General features: G+C 39.4%; 1 protein-coding gene across 1 annotated transcript; it reads right to left on the reverse strand.

Annotated features, from left to right (window-relative positions):
- Positions 1 to 6415: 6415 nt before the first annotated feature.
- Positions 6416 to 21143, reverse strand: NTF3 (neurotrophin 3). Its single transcript, XM_082486213.1, has 2 exons — positions 20753 to 21143; positions 6416 to 7689 (listed from the first exon to the last, which is right to left on the reverse strand). Exon 2 carries the CDS (start codon positions 7666 to 7668, stop codon positions 6895 to 6897), a length of 774 nt encoding a protein of 257 aa, XP_082342339.1. The 5' UTR covers positions 7669 to 7689; positions 20753 to 21143; the 3' UTR covers positions 6416 to 6894.
- Between the last annotated feature and the right edge of the window lie 10 nt (positions 21144 to 21153).

A 21153-nucleotide genomic window follows, 5' to 3' on the forward strand; every position in this document is an offset into this window, starting at 1 on the left:
AGAGACTGATGAGCTCCTGTCCTCAATCCAGTCATGGTACTGTGACACTCTTCTTTTCCACTCACATATAGATGCTTCTGGCAGCAGGATCTACATCAGAAGACTTCACCACATATTTTTTAGTGAACCACTGACATGGTAAGAAGGAAGCTGAAGGGAAAATAGATCACTGAATGACTACTAAAGGATAACTTTCCCCTTTCTATCTGACTTCTATTCTCCAGCACCCTCATATCCCTCTGAGTAAATTACATGCAGCAAGCCTTTCTCAGGAATCTAATTTCTGTGGAAAAAAAAAAAAAAACAAAACCAAAACCAACAAAAAATATGGGAATTTGAGACAAAACTGTTCCCATGAGAACTCCCTTTCACATAATTGCCATTATCTGATTATAGTGGGAGAAGGGTTTTTTTACCCTTTTTACCTTTACCCTCACCTAGGAGAAGTACCACGTCCTGACGTCAAGTCTCAGGAATCCAAGATGGCCAAGATTATTGACCTAGTGGATATGTGCCTCTGAGTCAGATCCCAAGATCAAGAGGATCATGATGGCTGGACCTTCTATTTTATGTGTTTGAGGGGTCTAATTTTCAAGGAACCAATGTAATTATAACTGCCCCACCCATCCCACTTCTTATAGCCTTCAGCTCTACAGTTGGCCAGTTTCTACTTCCTCCAGACTCCAAATCTAAGTCATTGTGATATCATGGTATAGACACTGTGACTGTGGCAGCTGAGCTTGTACACTCTGCAGAATGGAAAAATTTCTTTCCTGGCAGTTTTTTCCTCAGGACATAAATTCAGGGGTCATACTGTGACCTGTGATTTGGCTCATGTATTCAGGGTTATGGTGTATGCTCTGTCAGCAGTGTAGAAATGAACAAATTTCTATCTTCCAAACTTAATGGGAATCACATTTAATAACTTTATGCAATACACCAAAAATTAAAAAAAAAACTGCGCTCTGTATGAGCAGTGGGCTGTGTCACATATGAATCTAACTCAATGTATTTGTAATAACTTGACAAAAGCTGCCATTTGATATTTTAAAACATATTTAATCTCTGAGCCTGAGAAACGGATTCTGTTACTGTCACACGTTTGGTTTAACTATCTACTATACAAATGTGAGACTTAAAACTTTTACATTGCCCAGCAACTTCAGAGACATATTTCTGCTCCATTATCCACAAAGATTGCACACCGCAAACATCTACAAGCAGTAAGTTGAGGTGCTTATTATACAAAATATCATGTGTAAAACAAAACCAAGATTTGTATTAAAATTCCTTTCTCAGACACTGAGAACATAAAGGGGGATCAACAGAAGTTATTTACAGTGCTAGACACAGTATTTTACTGCATACTTCCATTTACAGTTGTTTTTTTTTTTTCTTTTGTAAATTGCTGCTAAATATATGTGCACAGGTCGTATCAGACAGTTCAAAACATTTTAGAACTTAAATCCCTGGAACTAGACAAAGTAATGAACAATTTATGTGACACCAATGTTAAAACCTTGGCTTCTTCTGTGTGGTGGCCAATGCTTTCAAATTAGGCTCTCCCTTATGCATTCAATTTGGATCTAATACCTTCTGAGCCAATTTCTGCCCTCACTTAACAGCTTCATAGTCCCAAGTGCTGACAACAGGGATTGCATAGGTCTAACCAAGAGCAAGACTTTATCATCTGTGCTCAGTGAGCATAGTTAATTCCTAATCAATGCAGGGGAATTGACCCCAGTTAATAGAGGTTCATTTTCCTTTTGAATTCGTGTCTCAAATGATCTAATGGTATTTCTTTAACCCTTATCATAGCAGGAAAGAGTCTTTCATCTGAGGCTACAGTTGAACAATCACTCTCCCTTGCTTTCCTAAATCTCTGTAAGATGTTTGCCACCCAACAGCTATGACTCCCTGTTTTTTCCAGCACTTACTTTCCTTTTCTTGCACCCTCCACGGAAATATTTTTGCTTAGAGAAAAGGATTATCCTACCTTCTTCCTTAGCAGTCTTTCCTGGACACATTAGCATTTTCTGTCAAATGGTCTCAATGTAATTTGCAAATGATGGAGCTGGTCTATCAATGATGCTCTCTCCTCCCTGTGACACAGGTAAATAGTAACAACATGCTGTGTTTTAGAGAGGGGAGAACCAACATGCTGCAACCACAGCACTCTTTTACAGAAGGTCCATCCAGATTCACATAAGGCATGATTCTGGGCAGGCAAAAAATGCAAACTGAGAAACTGTCCTTCTTTCAAAGGCCTGCTTGGCATCTCAACCATTGGAAATGCAGGAAGCAGCCCTTGATCGTGCAACTTGCAGCTCAAGATTGAAAGCAGAGCAGGAGTTTTGGGAAGGTGGATGTAAATATGGCATAGGGCTGCCTCACTCTCCTTTTGCTCCTTGGCCGCCATGCACACAGCTGCTTCTCAAGCATGATTTAGAGCAGCCTGGTCATGATCTCATCTAATTGTGTGGCTAAGGGCTCCAAAATAGGACCCTGTGATCAGAATGTCCGGAAACATGAGGTCATGACATCAAAAGGCCAATTTCGTAGCAAAAGTATGGCTTTCAGGTGGCGCTGGCTTCAAAGCTCAGCAGTAAAACAAAGAAGAAATCTATATTTGGGGACCTTCATGGAAAGCATTACCATTTGCTGTTCATCAGAGGTATCAAAGCAGCAAGCGACTACAAAAAAAAAAACAAAAAAACCCAAACAAACAAACAAAAAAAAAAACAACAAAAAAACACCCCAAACCAACCAACCAACCAAAGAAACAACCACCCACCCACCCCCCAAAAAAACTATCCAGCTCGTGAATGTAATAAGTTTCAGGAAAAAATACGTGTTTTGCCACAGAGGTTAGTTAAGTAATTTAACTGGAAATGTCATTGCTGAGCTCTGCAATAACATGCACAGAACTGCATGGACCTACAGTGGTAGAGAATGACCAACTCTCCCAAGAAAGGTTTTCTTATCCTTATATAGCTTGACTTTTTTACACCACATCTGTGCTTGCTTCGTCATTCTGCCATCTGCTGTAACAAAATACAGGCAAAGCATTTCAGAAAACAGCCCCTCCACATTTCAAAATGCTCCAACCCAGAGCACAGCCCTTTACTTCTCACAAGCTGTAGTGCTTATTATCCTCTCTTCCTCCTCCTCCTCCTTTGGCCCACCCCCACATGCATGATGAATTACGTACGCGTACCAAGCGTGGAGAATGCAGGACCCCATTGATTTTACCACAATGTTTCTATTAAATTAAATGAACGGTTATGCGCTTTACTCTGCTGTGCAAATGCATTTGCTGAAAGGTCAGAAATAGCAGGTTATTATCATTAAATTTTTAATTTTGGAACTCCCAATCAGACTTGTTTCCTGTTTGGTATTGTCTGCAGATACACAATGTATAGCTGAGCGAAAGACTCTGATTGCTAAAGCATTGAAATAACAGAGTATGAGCAGAGTGGTTTTGAGCACACACTTTGTATAGTCCAGTCAAAGTTTCTTCCTGGTGCAGCCGCACAAATCTCTTGGTAGCAGTAAACTTGCTGCACAGACTTCATTCCTGAACACATGTTCAAAGGTGATAAAATAAATGCAGATGGTTTCCCAAAACCTCAGCGGAGCATTTTTTACTGTTACTAAATGGACTGTAAAAAAGCTAAGGAAAAAATGGAGAAAATACAGTTTGACACAGACAGGCAATTTCAGAATAGCCTTCGGTCATTTGAGAGAAAAGCTAAATAAAATGTGTGTTTATAATGATCTATTGGCAAAACAATATTGACAGAGCACCTGAGATGCCTAATGGGAGTGCATTTTAGAAGACTCAAACTAAACTAGCATCGCAAGCTGAATATTTTGCTTAATTATTTAACACATATACAAAAAAGTTGGAGAGGAACTTTGAATTCATTTTGCCATGGCAGAAGTTGACAATAAAACCATTCCCAGCTACAGTGAAAACACGATTAGGCCTTGACAAATTTATTACAGGCTTTGTTTACAAACTTGTTGCAGAATTATACAGCATCTTATGCGTACACAGGATTTACAAGAACGCGTAACTGATGTGTGCGATTGCTCTGCTCTCCGGTTGAGATCTGCAGGTTTTTCTTCGCCCAGGGCCTGATCCATCTTCCACTGGAGAAGGTGAGAATTTTTCCACTGAATATAGTGGAAACTGGATCAGATCCAGAGGGTAACACTTCCGCTCATTGTTATACTGGGGTGGGAAAGAGGCAGCTGATCTAATAACCTTATACGCACCATGCTTTTTTCTCATTTAATGTGTTTCAGATGACGGACGTTGCATTTACTCTGATACATTTTTGCTGGCCGCTTGTAAAATGCTTGTTGCATTGGTGAAGTTAAGAGTGAAAGACCAGTTCCTGTTACTGCATTTACAGTGGAAAACAACAAATTGTTTTCTTTGATCCTATAAAGGATCAACCTCCCTTGATTTTCATTAGGATCGACTCTGATGTTGTTTACCTTGCTATAAACCTGCATTTTCTCACCTTCAATAGAATTTCTCTGGATTTACAGTGATGTAAATAGGCATGGCATCCACCCTGTAGGAACTAGGTGGTTTCCAATTAATGGGATATAGGGTCTGTAAGCAACAGTAACTAACCAAGCTCAGTTAGTCTTCTTACTTCCTCTTCTCATACAGAGATAGGCCTACCTAGTATACTGAAGCACAGAGATCTCTAAAGGTAATGATCCATGACAATATATGCTCTCAGTTACTCACAGCATCTGAAAATTATCTTTATTTGGGGAATTCAGGGTGTAAAATTAGGCTTTTAACCTGCAAAAAAATTCAGTGGGGCAGGACTCCGAAAAACATGCTTGTCCCTCTAAGTGTAAAAATGTACTTGAAACTTAAACTTTCTTACTAGTAAAACTAGCAAAAGCTCTGTTGAGGATTTTTTTTTTTTTTTTAATGTTTGCCAAGGAAGGAGAACTCTGGAAAAATTCTAGTCAGATCTAACAGATACTGAGTTCCTTGTTATATTATATCCTCTCTTTCCTTTTAACAATTGCCTTGGTATTGAACCTCTGAAATTATTATTGCTTGAAGCAAAGTTAGGATTTAGTACTGTGAGGTGATGATATTTCCTGTGAGGTAAATACCCTGGCCTCATGGTGAAAATTGAGATGGTTCTCAAAACCTTTGTTTATAGCCTCTCCTGCAGAATTATACCTTCATGCTCCAGCCTGGCTTTCAGAGGCACTGCTATTCCAGTGCTTGGCCTCATGAGTGACCAGTCCAGTTCTCTGGTGGTTTTATGATGTATAACACTCTCTGTAAGGGATTAGGGGAGACCACACGATCTGCTGACCTGTTGCAGATTTGAAGCTGGTTCTCCATTAGTGAAAGCCATATGAACAAAGGCATCCTGCAACCTAGGTTTTGAGTGCTCTGATCTCATTTTCATGAGTGATGCTGAACACGCTACGACAGTAAAAGCTGTAGTGTAAAAACCTAAGACCAGTACAGCTGTAATGGTTTTGGAATGGCTGTCATTTTTTAGCGCTGACCGTGTGTTAAGATCTAGCTAGCACTGATAACATATGCAGTCCAATCTTAATTCTGTTGATAGCCGTGACAAAACATTCATTTACTTTTATGGGAGTAGGATGCCATCCAGGGATCCCACAGCTAATGTATAACAAACCATCTCTTCCAGTAGTTTAATTATCACTGTCCCCAGTGATACATGACAACACAAAGACAAGTTTGAGGTATATATCTGTCCTAAGTAACAACTCACCTGTATAATTCAAGAACTCTGTTATAACTACGGACTACTTGTATTTTAGTCACCACACTGCTGAAAAAGATCTATTATTTCACATTCCTATGAAAGGTACCAGGTTTGTCAAGCACTTCTACATATTTTTCCCTCTGAGAAAAATGCAGAATGGATTGTTGAGGAGAACAGCAGCTTTGTACAGGTGTGTGGCTTTGATATCCATGCCAGGATATCCTATCTTTACTACAATTTGCAAGCCAAGGGCTCTTTCAAGGTTAAGACTCCACCAGCTTTGTTTCTAATTTAAAAAGTCAGAGAGGAATGATCCAACAATGCAAGCAGAAGATAATTGATTTGTGTGAGGTGGAAGAGGTTGATCACAATAAATAGTAAATTCTGAAGAAATCATCTTTTATGTGTTATATCAATGATCCATCTAGATTGGTTCTTGGCTTCAGTAAGTTTCTGCTGCAAATATTTTAGATTTTTATCATATTTTTTCTACGATGAACAGGCAGCATTAGAAACAGTTGCAAAACAAATGTGTTTCAAAAACATAAACAAAAGTTGCTGGATTATTGGCAGTCATTCTGAAATGCTAACAGAGGGAAAATGGTCATTTCACTGGCAAAACTGGCATAATACACAGAAGCTGCTTGATGCCTGTAATGTTGTCAGCATGTATTTTGGTCCAGTTTTGTTTTGGTGGTGAGGAGTCAATACTGCATCCAATTAAATGTGAATGTATAGAGCAGGGAATATAAATATGTACACAACTCTTGACATTGATCTGATTTTTAACAAGTTTACTAAATGACAGTCACTGGCTTGACAATACTGAATGAAAAATACTGATTTTACACAGATTTTACAGTAAGGTTATGGTATGCTGCCGACAAGCAGTGTCACAAACATAGTCTAAAAAAACCCGGAGCTGCCCACAGCAGAGGCACACACCCTTTGCTCTTGTTTATTGAGAGAGAAAGCTTATATACTGTAGATTTGCTGAAGTTTAATAAATAAGGTCAACTTATAATATATAAAACAATATAAACATTTATATGCTACATGCATATCATATAATTTAAAGTAATAATTTATATAGCAAAGAGATGCAGATTTATGTTCTTCCTATTTTCCTTGACAGCGCACACACACAGGAGGTGTCTATTCTTATCCATCTCCAGCCTACCAGTTTATTGTTTTCTGAAGTCAGTGCTCTAACGTATGTTTGGGATGTCTTGCATTGGGAGTTCCAGTGCTTGTCATCAATGCCACGGCAGCCGTTTTTTACAGGCTTGGCTTCTTTACACCTTGTTTCATAAAAGTATTGCTTAACTGGGGAGTTGCCTGTTTTAATTTCTCCCAGAACAGTTACCTGGTGTCCTCTAATGTCAATAGCAGATGATTTGTCCGTGACCCATAAACTTTCACTGTCACAAACAGAATATTCCCCTCTGTGACTCTTGTGCTCTGCGTACCTTTTCCTCCGGGAAGTTCTGTTCACCACCACTGAATTTCCAATATAATCCTCCGTGAGGTACAGAGGCGGTGGTTCCAGCGGCGTGTTGTCACTCAGGAGGACTCGGGGAGAGTTGTAGCGTCTCTGCTGCCTTAAGAGGTCTGTATCCATTGAGATAACTGGCTGGAAGTCTGATTTCACATTTTCGTCTCCATCCATGTCTTGCTGAGTGTCTGCTTTCTGCACTGTGTTTTGATAGTTTTCCTTAATATCTACCATCTGCTTAGAAAGCTTGTTTTTCAAAATGTCTGCCTGAATGAGTTTAATAATAAGAGAATTTATTGAATCTTCTGGCAAACTCCTTTGATCCATGTTGGTAGATTGGATGCCACGAAGATAAGTGAGAAATATCACATAAAACAAGATGGACATCACCTTGTTCACCTGTAAGATCTGCAAATGGACAGAAAGTCAACATAAAAACACTTAAATAGGGAAGTTTACTAGAGGCTGTAAACATGAAAACTTGGATTTGTTTTTATGATACCTGCACTTTATAGATACAGATAGGCTACGTGTTTCTTTGAAGATACTCTTTTGTTATAATTTATATTGGGTGCAACTGTTTTCTGACTTTTTTTTCAGTGTTTCATCTATATTTCATGCACTTTTCAGGATGACCTTACTTTCCCTCTTTCCATGCATAGTGACATATATGTCAGTTAGGTCCTTTCACTACAGAGGTAGGTAGCTCTTGTATGTCCAGGTCTTGGCAGCACAGAAAAGCCAATTTACTTTCAAAGAGTCTATTCTACAGAGTGGTTTAGTTCCAAAATTGCCAGATTATGCAGAGTACCAGACTATCTAATGGTGTAAAATGAAGAAGTTCTGATTTTGCTAAGTGTTGTCAAGTTTTCTGTGTTAAGATCTCTTGGATACATCAAATTATTATTCATCATATGGCTTGTGTTTAACTTTACCCTAAGAGCATCATAATACACTGGCAAATAAATAAGATGTTTCAATAGCTCTTTCTCTCTCTGGTGCTATAAGGGAAAGTATCGTTGAAGGAAAAGGATGCAGTCAATCAGCAAAGTGGGATTTCTTATATTTTGACCTTCAGAAAGCAGTAGTTAGGCTTCTGTAATATAAGTAGGAAATTCAAATGGATCCACAGACCATTTTGTACTGGTTGTTTTCTGGGTTGGGGCCTGTTTTTTTTGTTGTTGTTGTTTTTAATGAAGTTCCTTCATTACATTTATACAAAGTGGAACAAAACTGACAGTAGTTAAAAATACTCAAGGACAGGTGGAGAACACCTCCCTCCCCTTCTTTCCACTCCCTGCCCCCCCCCCCCTTCCCCCCCTCCCCAATGGAAGAATCTTGTTCAAAAAGATCACAAGGAACTCAAGATCAAGATTTTGAAAACTGGACCTAAATGTGTGTTTCTTCTCTGTACTGTACTTTACCATGCACTACTCTATATAGATTCCTCTAGTGTCCTTGTAATTCTAGCTTCTGAGCATATTCTAGAGGCTCATTTGTCATTTCTTTTTAAATCTTTCTGTCTTTCTGTTTTTGTAGTTGAGAACTGTAAGCATCTGTCTAAGGAGGTTTTTTTTATCTTGTGGATACCTGTATATTTTGCATTTGTACTTATATTCAAATGAAATTAATTTTCCATGTAAAATACTAAATCATGGAAGCAAACCATTCGTTTCAAAGCACATCAATTTTATAAAATTGTTGCACAAGTAGTGGATTGAAGGAGAAAATATTAAACTCATGTTAGAGCACTCTTATACCATTTGGTGAGCCCTGGCTGTAGTATAACTTCACGTGACTCAGAACAGTCTTGAACTTGATTCTCCTGCACTGAAAACATGTCCACCACACATCAGACCACTAACACTCTGGGGTGAAGGCACAGAGTTACAGAACATAGAACAGATGGAGTTGGCGGGATCTTCAGGAGATCATCTAGTCCATTCTCACTGATCAAAGCAGGGTCAGGTAGAGCAGCTTGCACAGGGCTGTGCCCATTCCGGTTTTGGGTATCTCCATGGATGGAGACTCCACAACCGCTCTAGGCAACCTTTTCCAGTGTTTCACCACCCTCATAGTAAAAAAAAAAAAAAAAAAAAAAAAAAAAACCTAAGTAAAAATCTCATGTTTCGATAGTATTTCCTATATCTCACTTTGTGCCCATTGCCTGTGGTCCTTTCATGAGACACCCTTGAGAAGAGCCTGGTTCCATCTTTTTTACTCCCCCCCATCAGTATTTCTACACTTTGATAAGATCCCCCTGAGATGTCTTTTCTCCAGGCTGGACAGCCCCAGCTCTCTCAGCCTCTCCTAATATGAAATATGCCCTAGTCCCTTGATCATCTTCTTGTACTCGCTCCTGTATGTCCATGTCTTTCCTGTACTGGGGAGACAGAACTGGACGCAGCACTCCATATGTGGCCTCACCAGTGCTGAGTTTAAGGGAAGGATCCCTTCCCTTGACCTGCTGGTGAGACTCTGGGTACTCTGTATATTTCCAAGAAGAAATTGCAGAAATATCAGACCACCTGAACAGAAAATTTTCCACTTCAGAAAATCACCATTTTTTGTTTAAGAAGGCAAACCATTTTCTGTTTAAGAAGGCAAAGAAAAAAGAAAAAAGTTTTACTGGAGAATCCTCTATCCACTCTAAGTTAAATTCCTTTTAGCAACAGTGAGTCCCCACTTCATAGTTTGGAACTGCAGCAAAATCAGAGCTACCCTCTGTGGATGTGTGATCTGTCCTTTTATGGACAAGAAATGTGTTTTCTCCATTCTCAGTTTGTCACAGTATGAGTTCACCTAAATCTAGACTGTTGCTTGCAGCAATGTTATGCTTTGGAAAAAAAAAAAATCTAAGATTTTCAGTTACCATACAATTACTGTCATACCTAAATAAATACTAACTTAATGTAGATGGATCTCAGAGCCCAGACCACGCTGTATAAAAAGAACTCATCCTGTGCAATTTGGTCTTCCCTCAGTAAATTATTTGGTTTTAAAAACAGTAAAAATATTATAAAACAGATGTCATTCAGCAGATTTCTTACAACTCTCAGAAGAGCTAACCCACACGCAGTATGATATTCAAGTCCATAGGATGGTGAGCAAAGCTCTTACAATGCTCAGCTCAAAAGCTGAAAGCATTATTCATGCCAACATGCAGCTGCATGTAATCACCGGTCTGCTTAGTTTCAAAACTAAGTGGCACTAGCAAAATACACAAGTTGGAGCAGGTGATGAGGTGGTAAAAGTAAGACTGGAGTTCCTGCAGACTCTCTTTAATGTCATGCTGCACACAGAAAGGAAGGGCTAGGGACTTCAGAAAAGCAGTTCAAATAAGCTATTCCTCCATCTTGTTGATAGAGGAACCATGGAAAAAAGTATTCAAAAGTATTTTTCTGAACCTAACTTAAAGTGTCTTGTGGATTTGGCGGAAGGGTGTTAAACTACCCTGAACTTTGGCTTGTAGTTTGATTTGTGCTTGGTGAATTATTTGTTGCAAAAATAAAAATGTTTCAGAACCTTTACATTTTTCTTAAATGTTTCAGGGTGCGCAAAATTTGGAAGGAAAATGCAAAGCTTGGTGAGACTACAGCTTTCAGGGCGTTCTTCCAAGACACTTTACCTAGGAGGTTTGTAAGTGGTGTGTTCAGAAATTCCGGTCCATGACTTGAAATTGTCAGGCTTTCCATGAAGTCCAGCATCTCAGAATATGCCTAAGGCACTATTCTAACTATGAGAAATGGACGTTACTGGGAAACTGCAGCAAGTTTATGGCCTTGGCTCTATTTTGAGTATAAGATACATAAAGCATATTGGTTTGTAGGGCTGGGCTATATTGCAGTTGACAAATGGATCTTGGCGCAAAATGGAACTTTGTGCCTGTCTAAATTGAGGGCGATTTGCAATTTATATCTTTTTTGTGTGTGTTTTTATACTGATAAAAAGGAAAGGAAAATGTAAAACATTAAAATGTTTATGTTTTCATATTTTCAAAGCAAATGATTGTGATGTTTCTGGACATGCTTCAAAAGTTGCACAATGCAATTCACAAAACAAAAAGTGCTTACTCAGTATAGCCCAGTGAGTAAGTTATCTATAAAGGAGACTTGCATTCAGAGGCAAGATTTCAACAGAGGTATCCTGTCTGAGACTGACCTAACTTCCAGGCTCCTGAGGCACAGGCTTGTACGGACCATCGCAGAAACTACTCCTTCTTCAGCCTTTTGGAGAATGGTATAAAAATCTCCCAAGAGTTTAGTCCTCCACATTAATTTTTCTGTTATCTCATTAAAAATTCTTAAAATTAAAATGGTTCATTTCAGGTAGACAGATTTTGTTCAAGCCAAACTTTTTCTACTTAGCTGATGATAGATATTTTTGTTTTTCTTTGAGGTTCTTCTTTAAATTTTCCACATGTAAATCCCTGAGAAGGTTCATTTTAGCTGTCTTTGTGGACTGTTTGCAGTCAAGTAAGCGTGATGAATGGTCCTAGAAAAGGACACAATACTATTTACACTCATACAGGAAGTACAGACTAGATTACTATATTTGGGTCCTGGGTCTGGGTCCCAAATAAGCATAGGCAAGTATTTCCACGGTGACCTCAGAATAAGAGCACAGCCCAGCAGCATGCTCCCTAGTTCAGTACCAGCTGGAGTAATATTATTAGATATAGATATAGAAGACCATAAATGGTGACTGCTTCCACTTAATTTTTGCCTCATATCTGACCGTGCTAGCGTATTAATGCTGGTACCTGAGATCAGTTTCTGTTGCCACAGGCTGTCAGGTCAGCTGTGACACATAGCCTAGTCAACATTAAGGTGTATGATGGCACATGAGTTAAATGGGTGTTCAGTATATATTGGCTATAACAACACATCCATTTGAACGAGTATAATCATCTTACTGTGCAGTACCTATTTCATACCTCTCCTAGGGGCCACGTGGCCTCAGAACAGTTTGGATAGCCTGAATGCAGAATTGATCCAGCATCTTCTCTGGATTCACATCAAAAGGTATCCCTTGTTGACCTGTCAGTTTACGGTGAACTCATAATTTGACTGGGGACTCAATAGTGGCTGGACATAATAGTAGACTATTCCTCTCACTTTGTGCCTGTGCCACAAAGAGAGTAGGCAGCTAGCTAGGGTGGGCATTTGCAGCCTGACAGCATCTTGCTGTGGGGATATCCACCCTGTTTTCTGTCTCTCTCTCCTCCTGTATTACCCAATTCCTTTTCTGTTCCATATCTTGGGAGCTCAGCAAGGGCTGACACGTTACGGAAAGCCATTTTTCCTCAGTTGCTGAGAAGTTTTGGACCAGTTCTGCTATTGTGCTGTGTTATTCTGTGTGCCCTTCTACATGTTGGACTGCACCTTTGATGCTTTGAGCTTTTGCTAGAGGTAATTAAAAAAGGGGTGGAGAGCACATGGGTCTCAAATCAGCCTCTAAATGTGCTCAGAAAACACTCCGCTATGTGCAATTTTGAAAAGCAGTGGACATCAAGGTAGGAAGACATATTAGTCTCTTTGAGTTCCCTTTGCGTAGTGATAGTACCCCCTTATCCAGAGATACTACTCCGGCTTTCAAAAGTGATTGCAAACATGGCAGCAGAAGCAAAGAAGATCCTTAAAGGAACAAGGAGTAGAACTAAGTGACAATTTGACATAATGAAAGGTCCAGAAGATTTGTGGGAGCACATATCACAGCATGACAGGAAAAACAGTATATCCCAGTAATATAGAGTCGGCTGTTAATTTCCACTAAACAAGTTTGACTTAGAGATTGCTGACATTTGTGGCACAGTAGGTAAAAGCAAACACCACAGAAAAGAAAAGCTCATGCATTGCAAAGTTGTTTGATCTTTCAACCATAGCTTAGTTTTACTCTATTTTAATGGTTTGTATTTCTGCCTATCACTGCAGTGTTAGTAGGGCATTAATGCTGTCTAATCCAGGTGTCTCAGGGAAGGCCTAAATTTAGAAGTAAATAAGGTTACCTATTGCTTCCATCAATAAATTAAATCCCCAATAAACTCTGGAGCATCACTTTCTGCTCCTTTCAGTCTCTACACTTCAAGAAGTGTTGGAAAACTTTGTTTTGTTTTGTTTGTGGTGATTTAAAAAAAAAAATCTGTATCGCTTTGTTTTGATGAGTCTCTGAACAGCCTACATACATAGGTGAAGACTGAATTGTCATTTAATATGTCCTGTGAAAATAATGAAATTCTAGTACTCTGAGATACTGCCTAAATATTTACTTTTAAGTCATTGCTAAAACAAACTGGAATAGGAGGAAAAGTGACCGCTGAATTTTACATTCAGCATTGTAATAGCAGACATGATTTATGTAAGTCAGTTTGAAGTATTTGGCACTTTCTGGAAAATTTAAGAGCAGCTTTTGTTCTTCAGACAGAGCCACTAATGATCATTTGTGGTGGCTGACAGCTTATTCAGACTTTTGCCAAAGACGACAGTGTAATTATTCTCATTGCTTGCTAAGCACTGTTTTCACAAACTCACAGAAAGCAACAAGTAGCAGAATGCCCTGTTGATTCCCTCATCCTAAAACTATATTGAGAAGAAACGCAGGCCTCCTTCTCTGTGCTTAGGGGGACAGTGAAAAGGGACAGATCAAGAAAAATACCACTGCATTCTAAATATTCAGAAACGTGAATATGAAATAATTGCATATGAATGTTTGCACTCTATTTCAGAATAGTAATCGACCATTTGTACGATATGTGCCTGTAGAAGGATTTATTAAGGTAGATTGCTGTGGAGTGCTGAATGCCTCTAGAGACGCTATGACCCTCCTGAACATTTCCACTTCTCAAGGTACGGAAATTTCAACACATACGGATTGAAGCTAAAGCTTTCACAAAAGCCAGACCCACTAAGAAGCCGAAGAATTCAGAGACAAAATCGAGTGGGACTGAGTTAGGGCAGCTTGAAATGTTAACTCTCCCATCCTCAGGGCCAACCAAACTGTAAGTTAGAGTGAAGGAATTTGAAACTTCATCTTGCAGATCGGCTGGGGAGTGTGGCTACACATCGTATCTGAGGAAGAGGCCACCAAAGTTTCTTAATCTGCAGCAGGTCAGTTGCTTTTAATCCTGCATTACTCTAGGCCATTTTCAAAAGACAAGACACATCTGAGCACTGAGGCCAAATAGCCTCCAGTGAATTGTATATACCTAATCTCTTATGGAAATGGATTTCAGTCTACTGAGTCACTGACATTTCCTTTTCCTCTTTATATGACTGGCTGAGCAAAGCACAGCAAGACAGCTGTTCAACCAAGTATGAAAAACTCATCTGCATTTCGAACCAATCTACAATACTATTTATGATTACCATTGTGACCATGACCCTACTAGTCATTAAGGATCACTTTCCCAACTGGTGACATCTTTCTGAGGGGCAGTTTTGTGATAATACATCTGCTGCAAGGAGCAATCTGTTTTCTGAACAGTTAAATGTGCTGTGTAGAACCACGGCAATATCGGTTCATTTCAGACACAGCTGATTGCAATGGCATGTGTGTCTACATTTGATCTTTCCACAAATTTATCTTTTCAGAGATCAAAATGTGATCGCCTTACACATACCTGCCCGTTTCCAAGAGAAAGGTCAGGACCAGTTCCTCGGTGCTTACCTCACTATTTGGAACAGCAGCTGCTTCTCACACCTTGTGCAAAGTTAATTCTGTTAGGTTTTGGCCCTGCACCTTCCTCCCCCGCCACTGACATTGTCTGGAGTTCTGGGCACTCAAGACCCCCCTGGAGGCATTTGACACTCCCCAGCATCCTCTAGCAATCCCACTGAGGAACTCGATTATTAATAATGTCCGGTACAATATCAACCACACTAGCTACATCCCAGGTCTATAATCAACTACAGAAGTAGGCAGGCTTTTCTCAGTCACAACTAGGTCTTTTTCTGTTCTAATTCCTTTCCTCGCTCACATTTTTGTGACATGATGTTTACATCTGTCTGTCTCTGCCGTAACTGTCATGGTATATAATTTTGCATTAACCAGTTGACTAATTAATCTCTGTGTTGAGAAGGTCAGAACAAGGGTTTGGGAGGCTGGGATCCTGATTTTTCTGAAGTTTGGTGAAGTCAAAATCTCTGTTCATTACTTTCTACATTTGCAAAGTAAGGAACTTTATGGAATGGTGTTGGTGTTTTATTACCCTAGATATATACCCTGACATCCTTTGCTTTCTCACTTCAAGAGCTGACTGTTGTTGCCTTACTAAGAGCAAAAGCAAAGATTTCCTGCCTCCACGCAAGGCACAATAGAATTGCGGTACAATGCCCTGCATGCTGCGTGGGAGATGCCTGTCTGTCTCGAGATTAATGAGGCATCTTAACAAATACATTTCCATAAATGTTCTCAGTGTAAATCATCCTCTGTTTTCTTTTACCATTCTCACGTCACTGATATTTGAGCACTCCATAAGCATTTCTCTTGGTTAATACCAACAAAGTAGGAGGGCTGCCATTATTCCCATTTTAAAGAGCAGAAACTGGATTACATAGAAGTCATATGATGTTTGCAAGGTCATACAGGTATTCTGCTGCAAGTTAGGGTTTTCATGTTGCACTGCCTGGATCAGGAAAGTCCATCTGTAATGCTTTGATTGATCAATGACAAGCATACAGTGCAAGGAAATAAAAACAATGCCGTATGAGATAAGCAGTCAGCTGCATCTTAGTCATGACAAAGAATTAAAGCCATAGTTGGGTAAACAATTTCCACAAAAGCTGAAGTATTTCTACATATTATTCACTGTGTAGCTCTGAAAACTGTCCAGCGTAACAAGAAATCTAAAGTTCATATCCTTAGCTAAATCAATAAACTCCAATGACTTGACTAGACCTGTGCTAATTTTACAAAAACAGTTGCCCAAAGCTTTGCACTTGCTTTTTTTTTTTTTTTTTTTTTTTTTTGAGAAGTCATTTGCAAACAGAAAAATAGAAAGCACCAGAACTAAATCATGATACTGGATAATTTAAACTGACAAACTGTTTGTGTGTTATTTAATCTTTTCATTACTGTTTGTTAATAGCGGCAGAGCAAACAAATTAAATTTGCAGCTGAATTTGGAAAAGATGCAAACAGCAGTGAGCAAAGAGAAATATAATCTCTGCTGGGGAGATGGAGACAGAAAATATTGGCAGAAAATTACAAAATGAAAGTCAAAGTAGAAATTACAAGCTAGTATGCTGGGGGAATAGTGGTATTGAGCAATGATATGCAGAGGGGAAAAGAAATTTAAAAAGGAGCAATACCTGATCAGCCCCAGGAACGATCTAAAAATTTGTAAAGGCACAGTATTTAATAAATGCAAATGCTGAGACACTGAATTGCAGAGCTAGGAAGGAATTGCCACTTTTTGTAGCACAGCAGAAAAATCGGGAAGGCTGCTTGAAAGTTGGAAGGTATTGTCACACAAAAATAAAATTAGGAAAGAGCAGCAAAAATTACTAGAAGGGTTGTGTAACTGACCTTTGAGGAAATTGTCTTGAACGTGCAAGCCTTTGCTATGAGCTGACGGAAAGGGCATAACAGAAAACCCAGTGCAAAGATCTGGAAAGCGTAAGCATTGGTGAAAGAGAGCATTCACTTTCGGGTGGGGCAAAGGAGTGCAATCAGGAAAAATGGGATTAAACTAAGGAAAGGGAAGTTAGGCTAATCATTAAAAGCAGTTTTCAAGCTCTGCAAGATGTTTGTAACAAGCCCAAAGCCACACCAAAGAGGCCTGGTTTCATGTTTCGTTGCAGCACTGAAACTCCATCTAAGTCTTTTTTAAAAACAGTTTGAAGATCCATTAACCTTGCAAGTCAACCTGGACCTACTTTGGCTCAAACCAGGGCTGATTAATTGTTTTGTATTAAAGTCAGGCAATAGTTGCAGTTCCTCTTATTTTTGTCAGAGAGATGCTTTGAGGGTTAAGCTCTCCATAATTAAAATTGAGAGCAGTCTTCCAGATGAAACTCACCTCTTTCACCTTCCCATAATTCTGGGGGGATTCAAGCCTGGCCTCAGACATGACAATATTTGGTGTATTCTTCTGGAAAGAGCAAGGGAAGCCATGGAAAGGGTTAAGGTGAAGTGGTCCACTTTTATAACAGATTGCTCTCATTCTATTTTTAAATGCCAGAGGTGGTTTTTAACGAACTTGGTAGCAGGAGGAGAAAGGGAAGCACCCCTCAGATTATCAGAATTTTGTCCCTCTCCAACTAGGCTAAGAAAAAGCAGCCTTCTAGAGACCCTGTGATGTAAAATGGTCTGACGTGTTTTCACATTTACTTTCCCACTGGACAGCTCATTTTGTAGGAAAAAAAATCATACCAAAAAAAAGAGAGATTTTTTAAATGTTATTTTTTAGTTTATCTGATGTTAGGAAACTCAAGAGTAAAACTGTTTCAAACTGTGGATTTCAAGATCATTATTTTGCTGTGTTTTACACTGAAAACAAAAGAGTTTCTCTTTTGTTTTTGTTTAGAAACCAAAAACTTCCTCTTCCATCTTTTTTAATACCTTCCAGTTTCTTTTTTCTTTTATGAAGTAAGGAAAACAGTGAAATCTAGCAAGCAAACAGAATAAAGCAAGGGTTACAGCTTCAAAAATGTTGGAGTCTCAGTATGAAAAATCTTGCATCCCTAAACTTAGTTTACGGGCACAGACAGAACTCACGCCCACAAGGAAACTGAAATACAATAATAGCGAATGCTAGTTAGGAATGAAATGAGCTTTTCTTTTGGTCAAAAATTAAAAAAAAATCCCGAAGTTAATCTGAGATATTTCTGTTGAAAAAAACCTAGCATTTCCTTGGTTTTCTGACAGTTCTACTGTAACCCTTGAATACAGAGGTTTGCCTTAAAAGTAGGAATGGTGTTAGGGCAACAGTGCCTTTTACAAGGCCCAGTCACATTTTTAAGGTACCATTTGGTACCTTAAAGTCCGGAAGGAACAGTGCTGCTGCTTGAGAGTTTCTCCCAAGCACTGGGTATGAGCTTTGCTGTGCCTCCACACGCAATAGACTGCCACCCCGGGCGTGCTCCAAGGGGCTGGGATTGTGGCAAGCCATGGTGCAAAAGGCTTGGTGGGGAAGCCCTGTTTCATTTCATCCAAAACTGCACCTGTGTTTGCTTTGCAAAAGCCCCTGGCTCCGGGTTTCTTTAAAGCTGTACAGAAATACATCCATGGCCACTTCGTGAATCAAAGTTTGCTTTCTGAATTGCCTCTCCCTGCTCCTCAGAGGTTCACAAACGTCCAAATAGAAAAGTTTTGTTAGACTTGCAGGTGCAAAATATCTGATGCAGAGTTCTCAAGAACAAGACTCCAGGCCTGATCCAAATACTTTAAAACTGCCAATAGGACCTCAATTAATTCATCATGAATTGGATAAAGTTTTTGCACAGCAAGGGATGCAGCGAAATGACAAATTGACTAGAGACAGTGGATGTTTGATCCATATTTTGTCATACACGTAGCTTGGAACTGAATTGTTTACATCAGGACCACAGTGAGAAATTAGCATTGCAGTATATAATTAATACCTTTCCGATGCTCTGCACAGGTGCAGTAGCTTCCTCACAACCAGCTTAAAATTATATTTTTAAAGTCATTCTCATAGAAAAGGAGTCTTGTATTGGAGTCTTGATAAAATACAGGTAAATGTTGTGGGAGAAAATGTAGGGTTAGAAGTTTTCTTCTTTGCAAAAAATGTAAATCTTTAGATTAAAAAGAGCTTGTATGCTATTCTGACAAGCTGAATGAACTGGCCTAATATGAGAGATAACCACTCCCAACAACCTTGCTCAGATTTATGTTGTTACATCATCCTAGATTTGCTCCCAGATGCACAGTGAGACCCTTGAATCCTTATGGAGAAGAGCTCACAAATATAATGTGTGTCCGTGAAAGACTTGCGCCTCTTCCCGTTGCATCTGAGTCTTTAAAAAAGCCATTGCCCTTTTAGAGAAAAAAGTCATTCTACTAATTGGCTTTACTTTATAGCAAATTGTTTACATGTAGGCCTGTCCTAAGGCTAAAGACTGTTCCGGTAAATCTCGCTACTCTGCATTTTTTTCTTTGTTAAAATTTGCCCGAAGTGGAACTCTGCTTGTGAGTCCCCTAGTTCATCAATGTTCATGTGGATAAAATTTCCAGTGTGCAGTTCTCCGCAAGACATGGAAGTTTTCTGATTTTAACTCTCAGTTAACACTTTGCTGTGAGTTCGACTATATTGAAGGGTTAATGCTCAAGGATGGTGAGAGTATTCTTGTCCTAGTCTAGCAGAGTGTATGATTTTTAAGCTTGTGAGTTGCCCCACTGAAATGTAGATTGCTCATGCATTGAGTTCATGGTTGAATGCTCCGCTAAACTGCACCGAAGTGTCTGATAATTTGCAGAATTGAGCCCTCCCTTCCAAAGTCAAAGGGTGATCTCTGTGTTCTCCTGTTGCGCTAATGCAGGCTCTGCACCTCTGCCAGGTCCAAAACTCATCTGAAAACTGCTTTGGTTTTTGGAAACCACATTGCTTTTTCTTATCTTTTGATGCAGATGCCATTTTGCTGTTCATACACAATGCCTCCCCACCTCCTCCATGCCAAAAATCTTTGAAAGAAGAATTTTAGAACTGGGAGTACTTTAACACATGCTGTCTCTTGCCAGGCATATGATCTCCAGATATTTGATAGAAAAGCAAGGTTTTAAACTGGGCACGGGAAGGAGAAAAATGAGATGTACAGCAGCTGGCCTTGCCTCTCCTTAGAGAGTCGATAACTGTATGTCTTTTTAGAAAATTTCTTATTACTGAATAAATGAAAAATTATGAAAAAAGCTATGAAAAGTTATGAAAAATTTTATCTATAGAAGGTCAGGAATAAAGTAACTCTCACAGTATGGAAACTAGGAATAGAAAGTAACTTTTTAACAGACTTTTGTTCACCTCCTGCCGTATGCACACTTTATATATTTCACAAAAGAATCCTACTGAAATCTGATCACCACAAAAGTTAGTTACATCATTGGATAATTGGCTCTCGGGTTAGATATGAGCTATGCAGATGCTGCTGCGGGAGTTTACTCCTTTTGTAAGAGATCTGGTGTTCACTGCTGTTAGAGGCAAGAAATCATGCTTGAACACACAACCCTTACTGCAAGAGCAGATGCTGTGAGTGTGTGAGAGCTAACAGAGGGTAAGAGAAAGCTGCTGGCAGTCTTGCTGCAGGTGTGGCAATGCTGCAGCATGAAGCTTTTTTTTGTTTTTTTTTTTGGTTTTTTTTTTTTTTTGTAATTAAGAATTACATCGCTTTGGCAATGAAGTGCATTTGTTGTTGTTTTACAGTTTGGAAACTAAAGCCCAGACAGGTTATGTGACTTTTCCAAGGTTAAGCGAGCCCAAGGTCATGTGAGAAGAGAATGGGAGAGTGGATATTCAGACCTTCCTCTCGTGAGGTCTAGGCTGTGGTTGGTTTTATCCACTGGACCAGCCTCTTCCTTCAGGCTCTTTCCAACACTCTACTGGCTTCAACCAAAGTCCATTGAGTCAGCTGGCCAAAATCTTCCATGCCATATTTCTTCCTATTGATGTGGTAGAAAAGGGAAACAGTCCTTACTCTAGTGAAGTCAAAAGTAACTGGAAAGCAAGCAGAGGGAGTGAAAAGGATGTGGAAAACATTGCCAAAGGTGTCCATGGCTGGCTCATGCAGATCTCAGGTGCCTTGAGGAATTAAGAATAACTTGGAATCAGCCTTAAAAAAGGAGCAGGCCAATGTAAATCGGCTGTAACAGTGCAGTAGTTTTCCCCAGGAACTAACAAAACAATCAAGGGAGAGATTTTTA

This window comes from Vanellus vanellus (genome assembly GCF_965231255.1).
Source record: "Vanellus vanellus genome assembly, chromosome: 1".
Taxonomy (NCBI): Eukaryota; Metazoa; Chordata; class Aves; order Charadriiformes; family Charadriidae; genus Vanellus; species Vanellus vanellus.

Coding starts and splice junctions, on each gene's coding strand:
- NTF3 (XM_082486213.1), bottom strand. CDS start 7,668: ATGTCCATCTTGTTTTATGTGATATTTCTCACTTATCTTCGTGGCATC.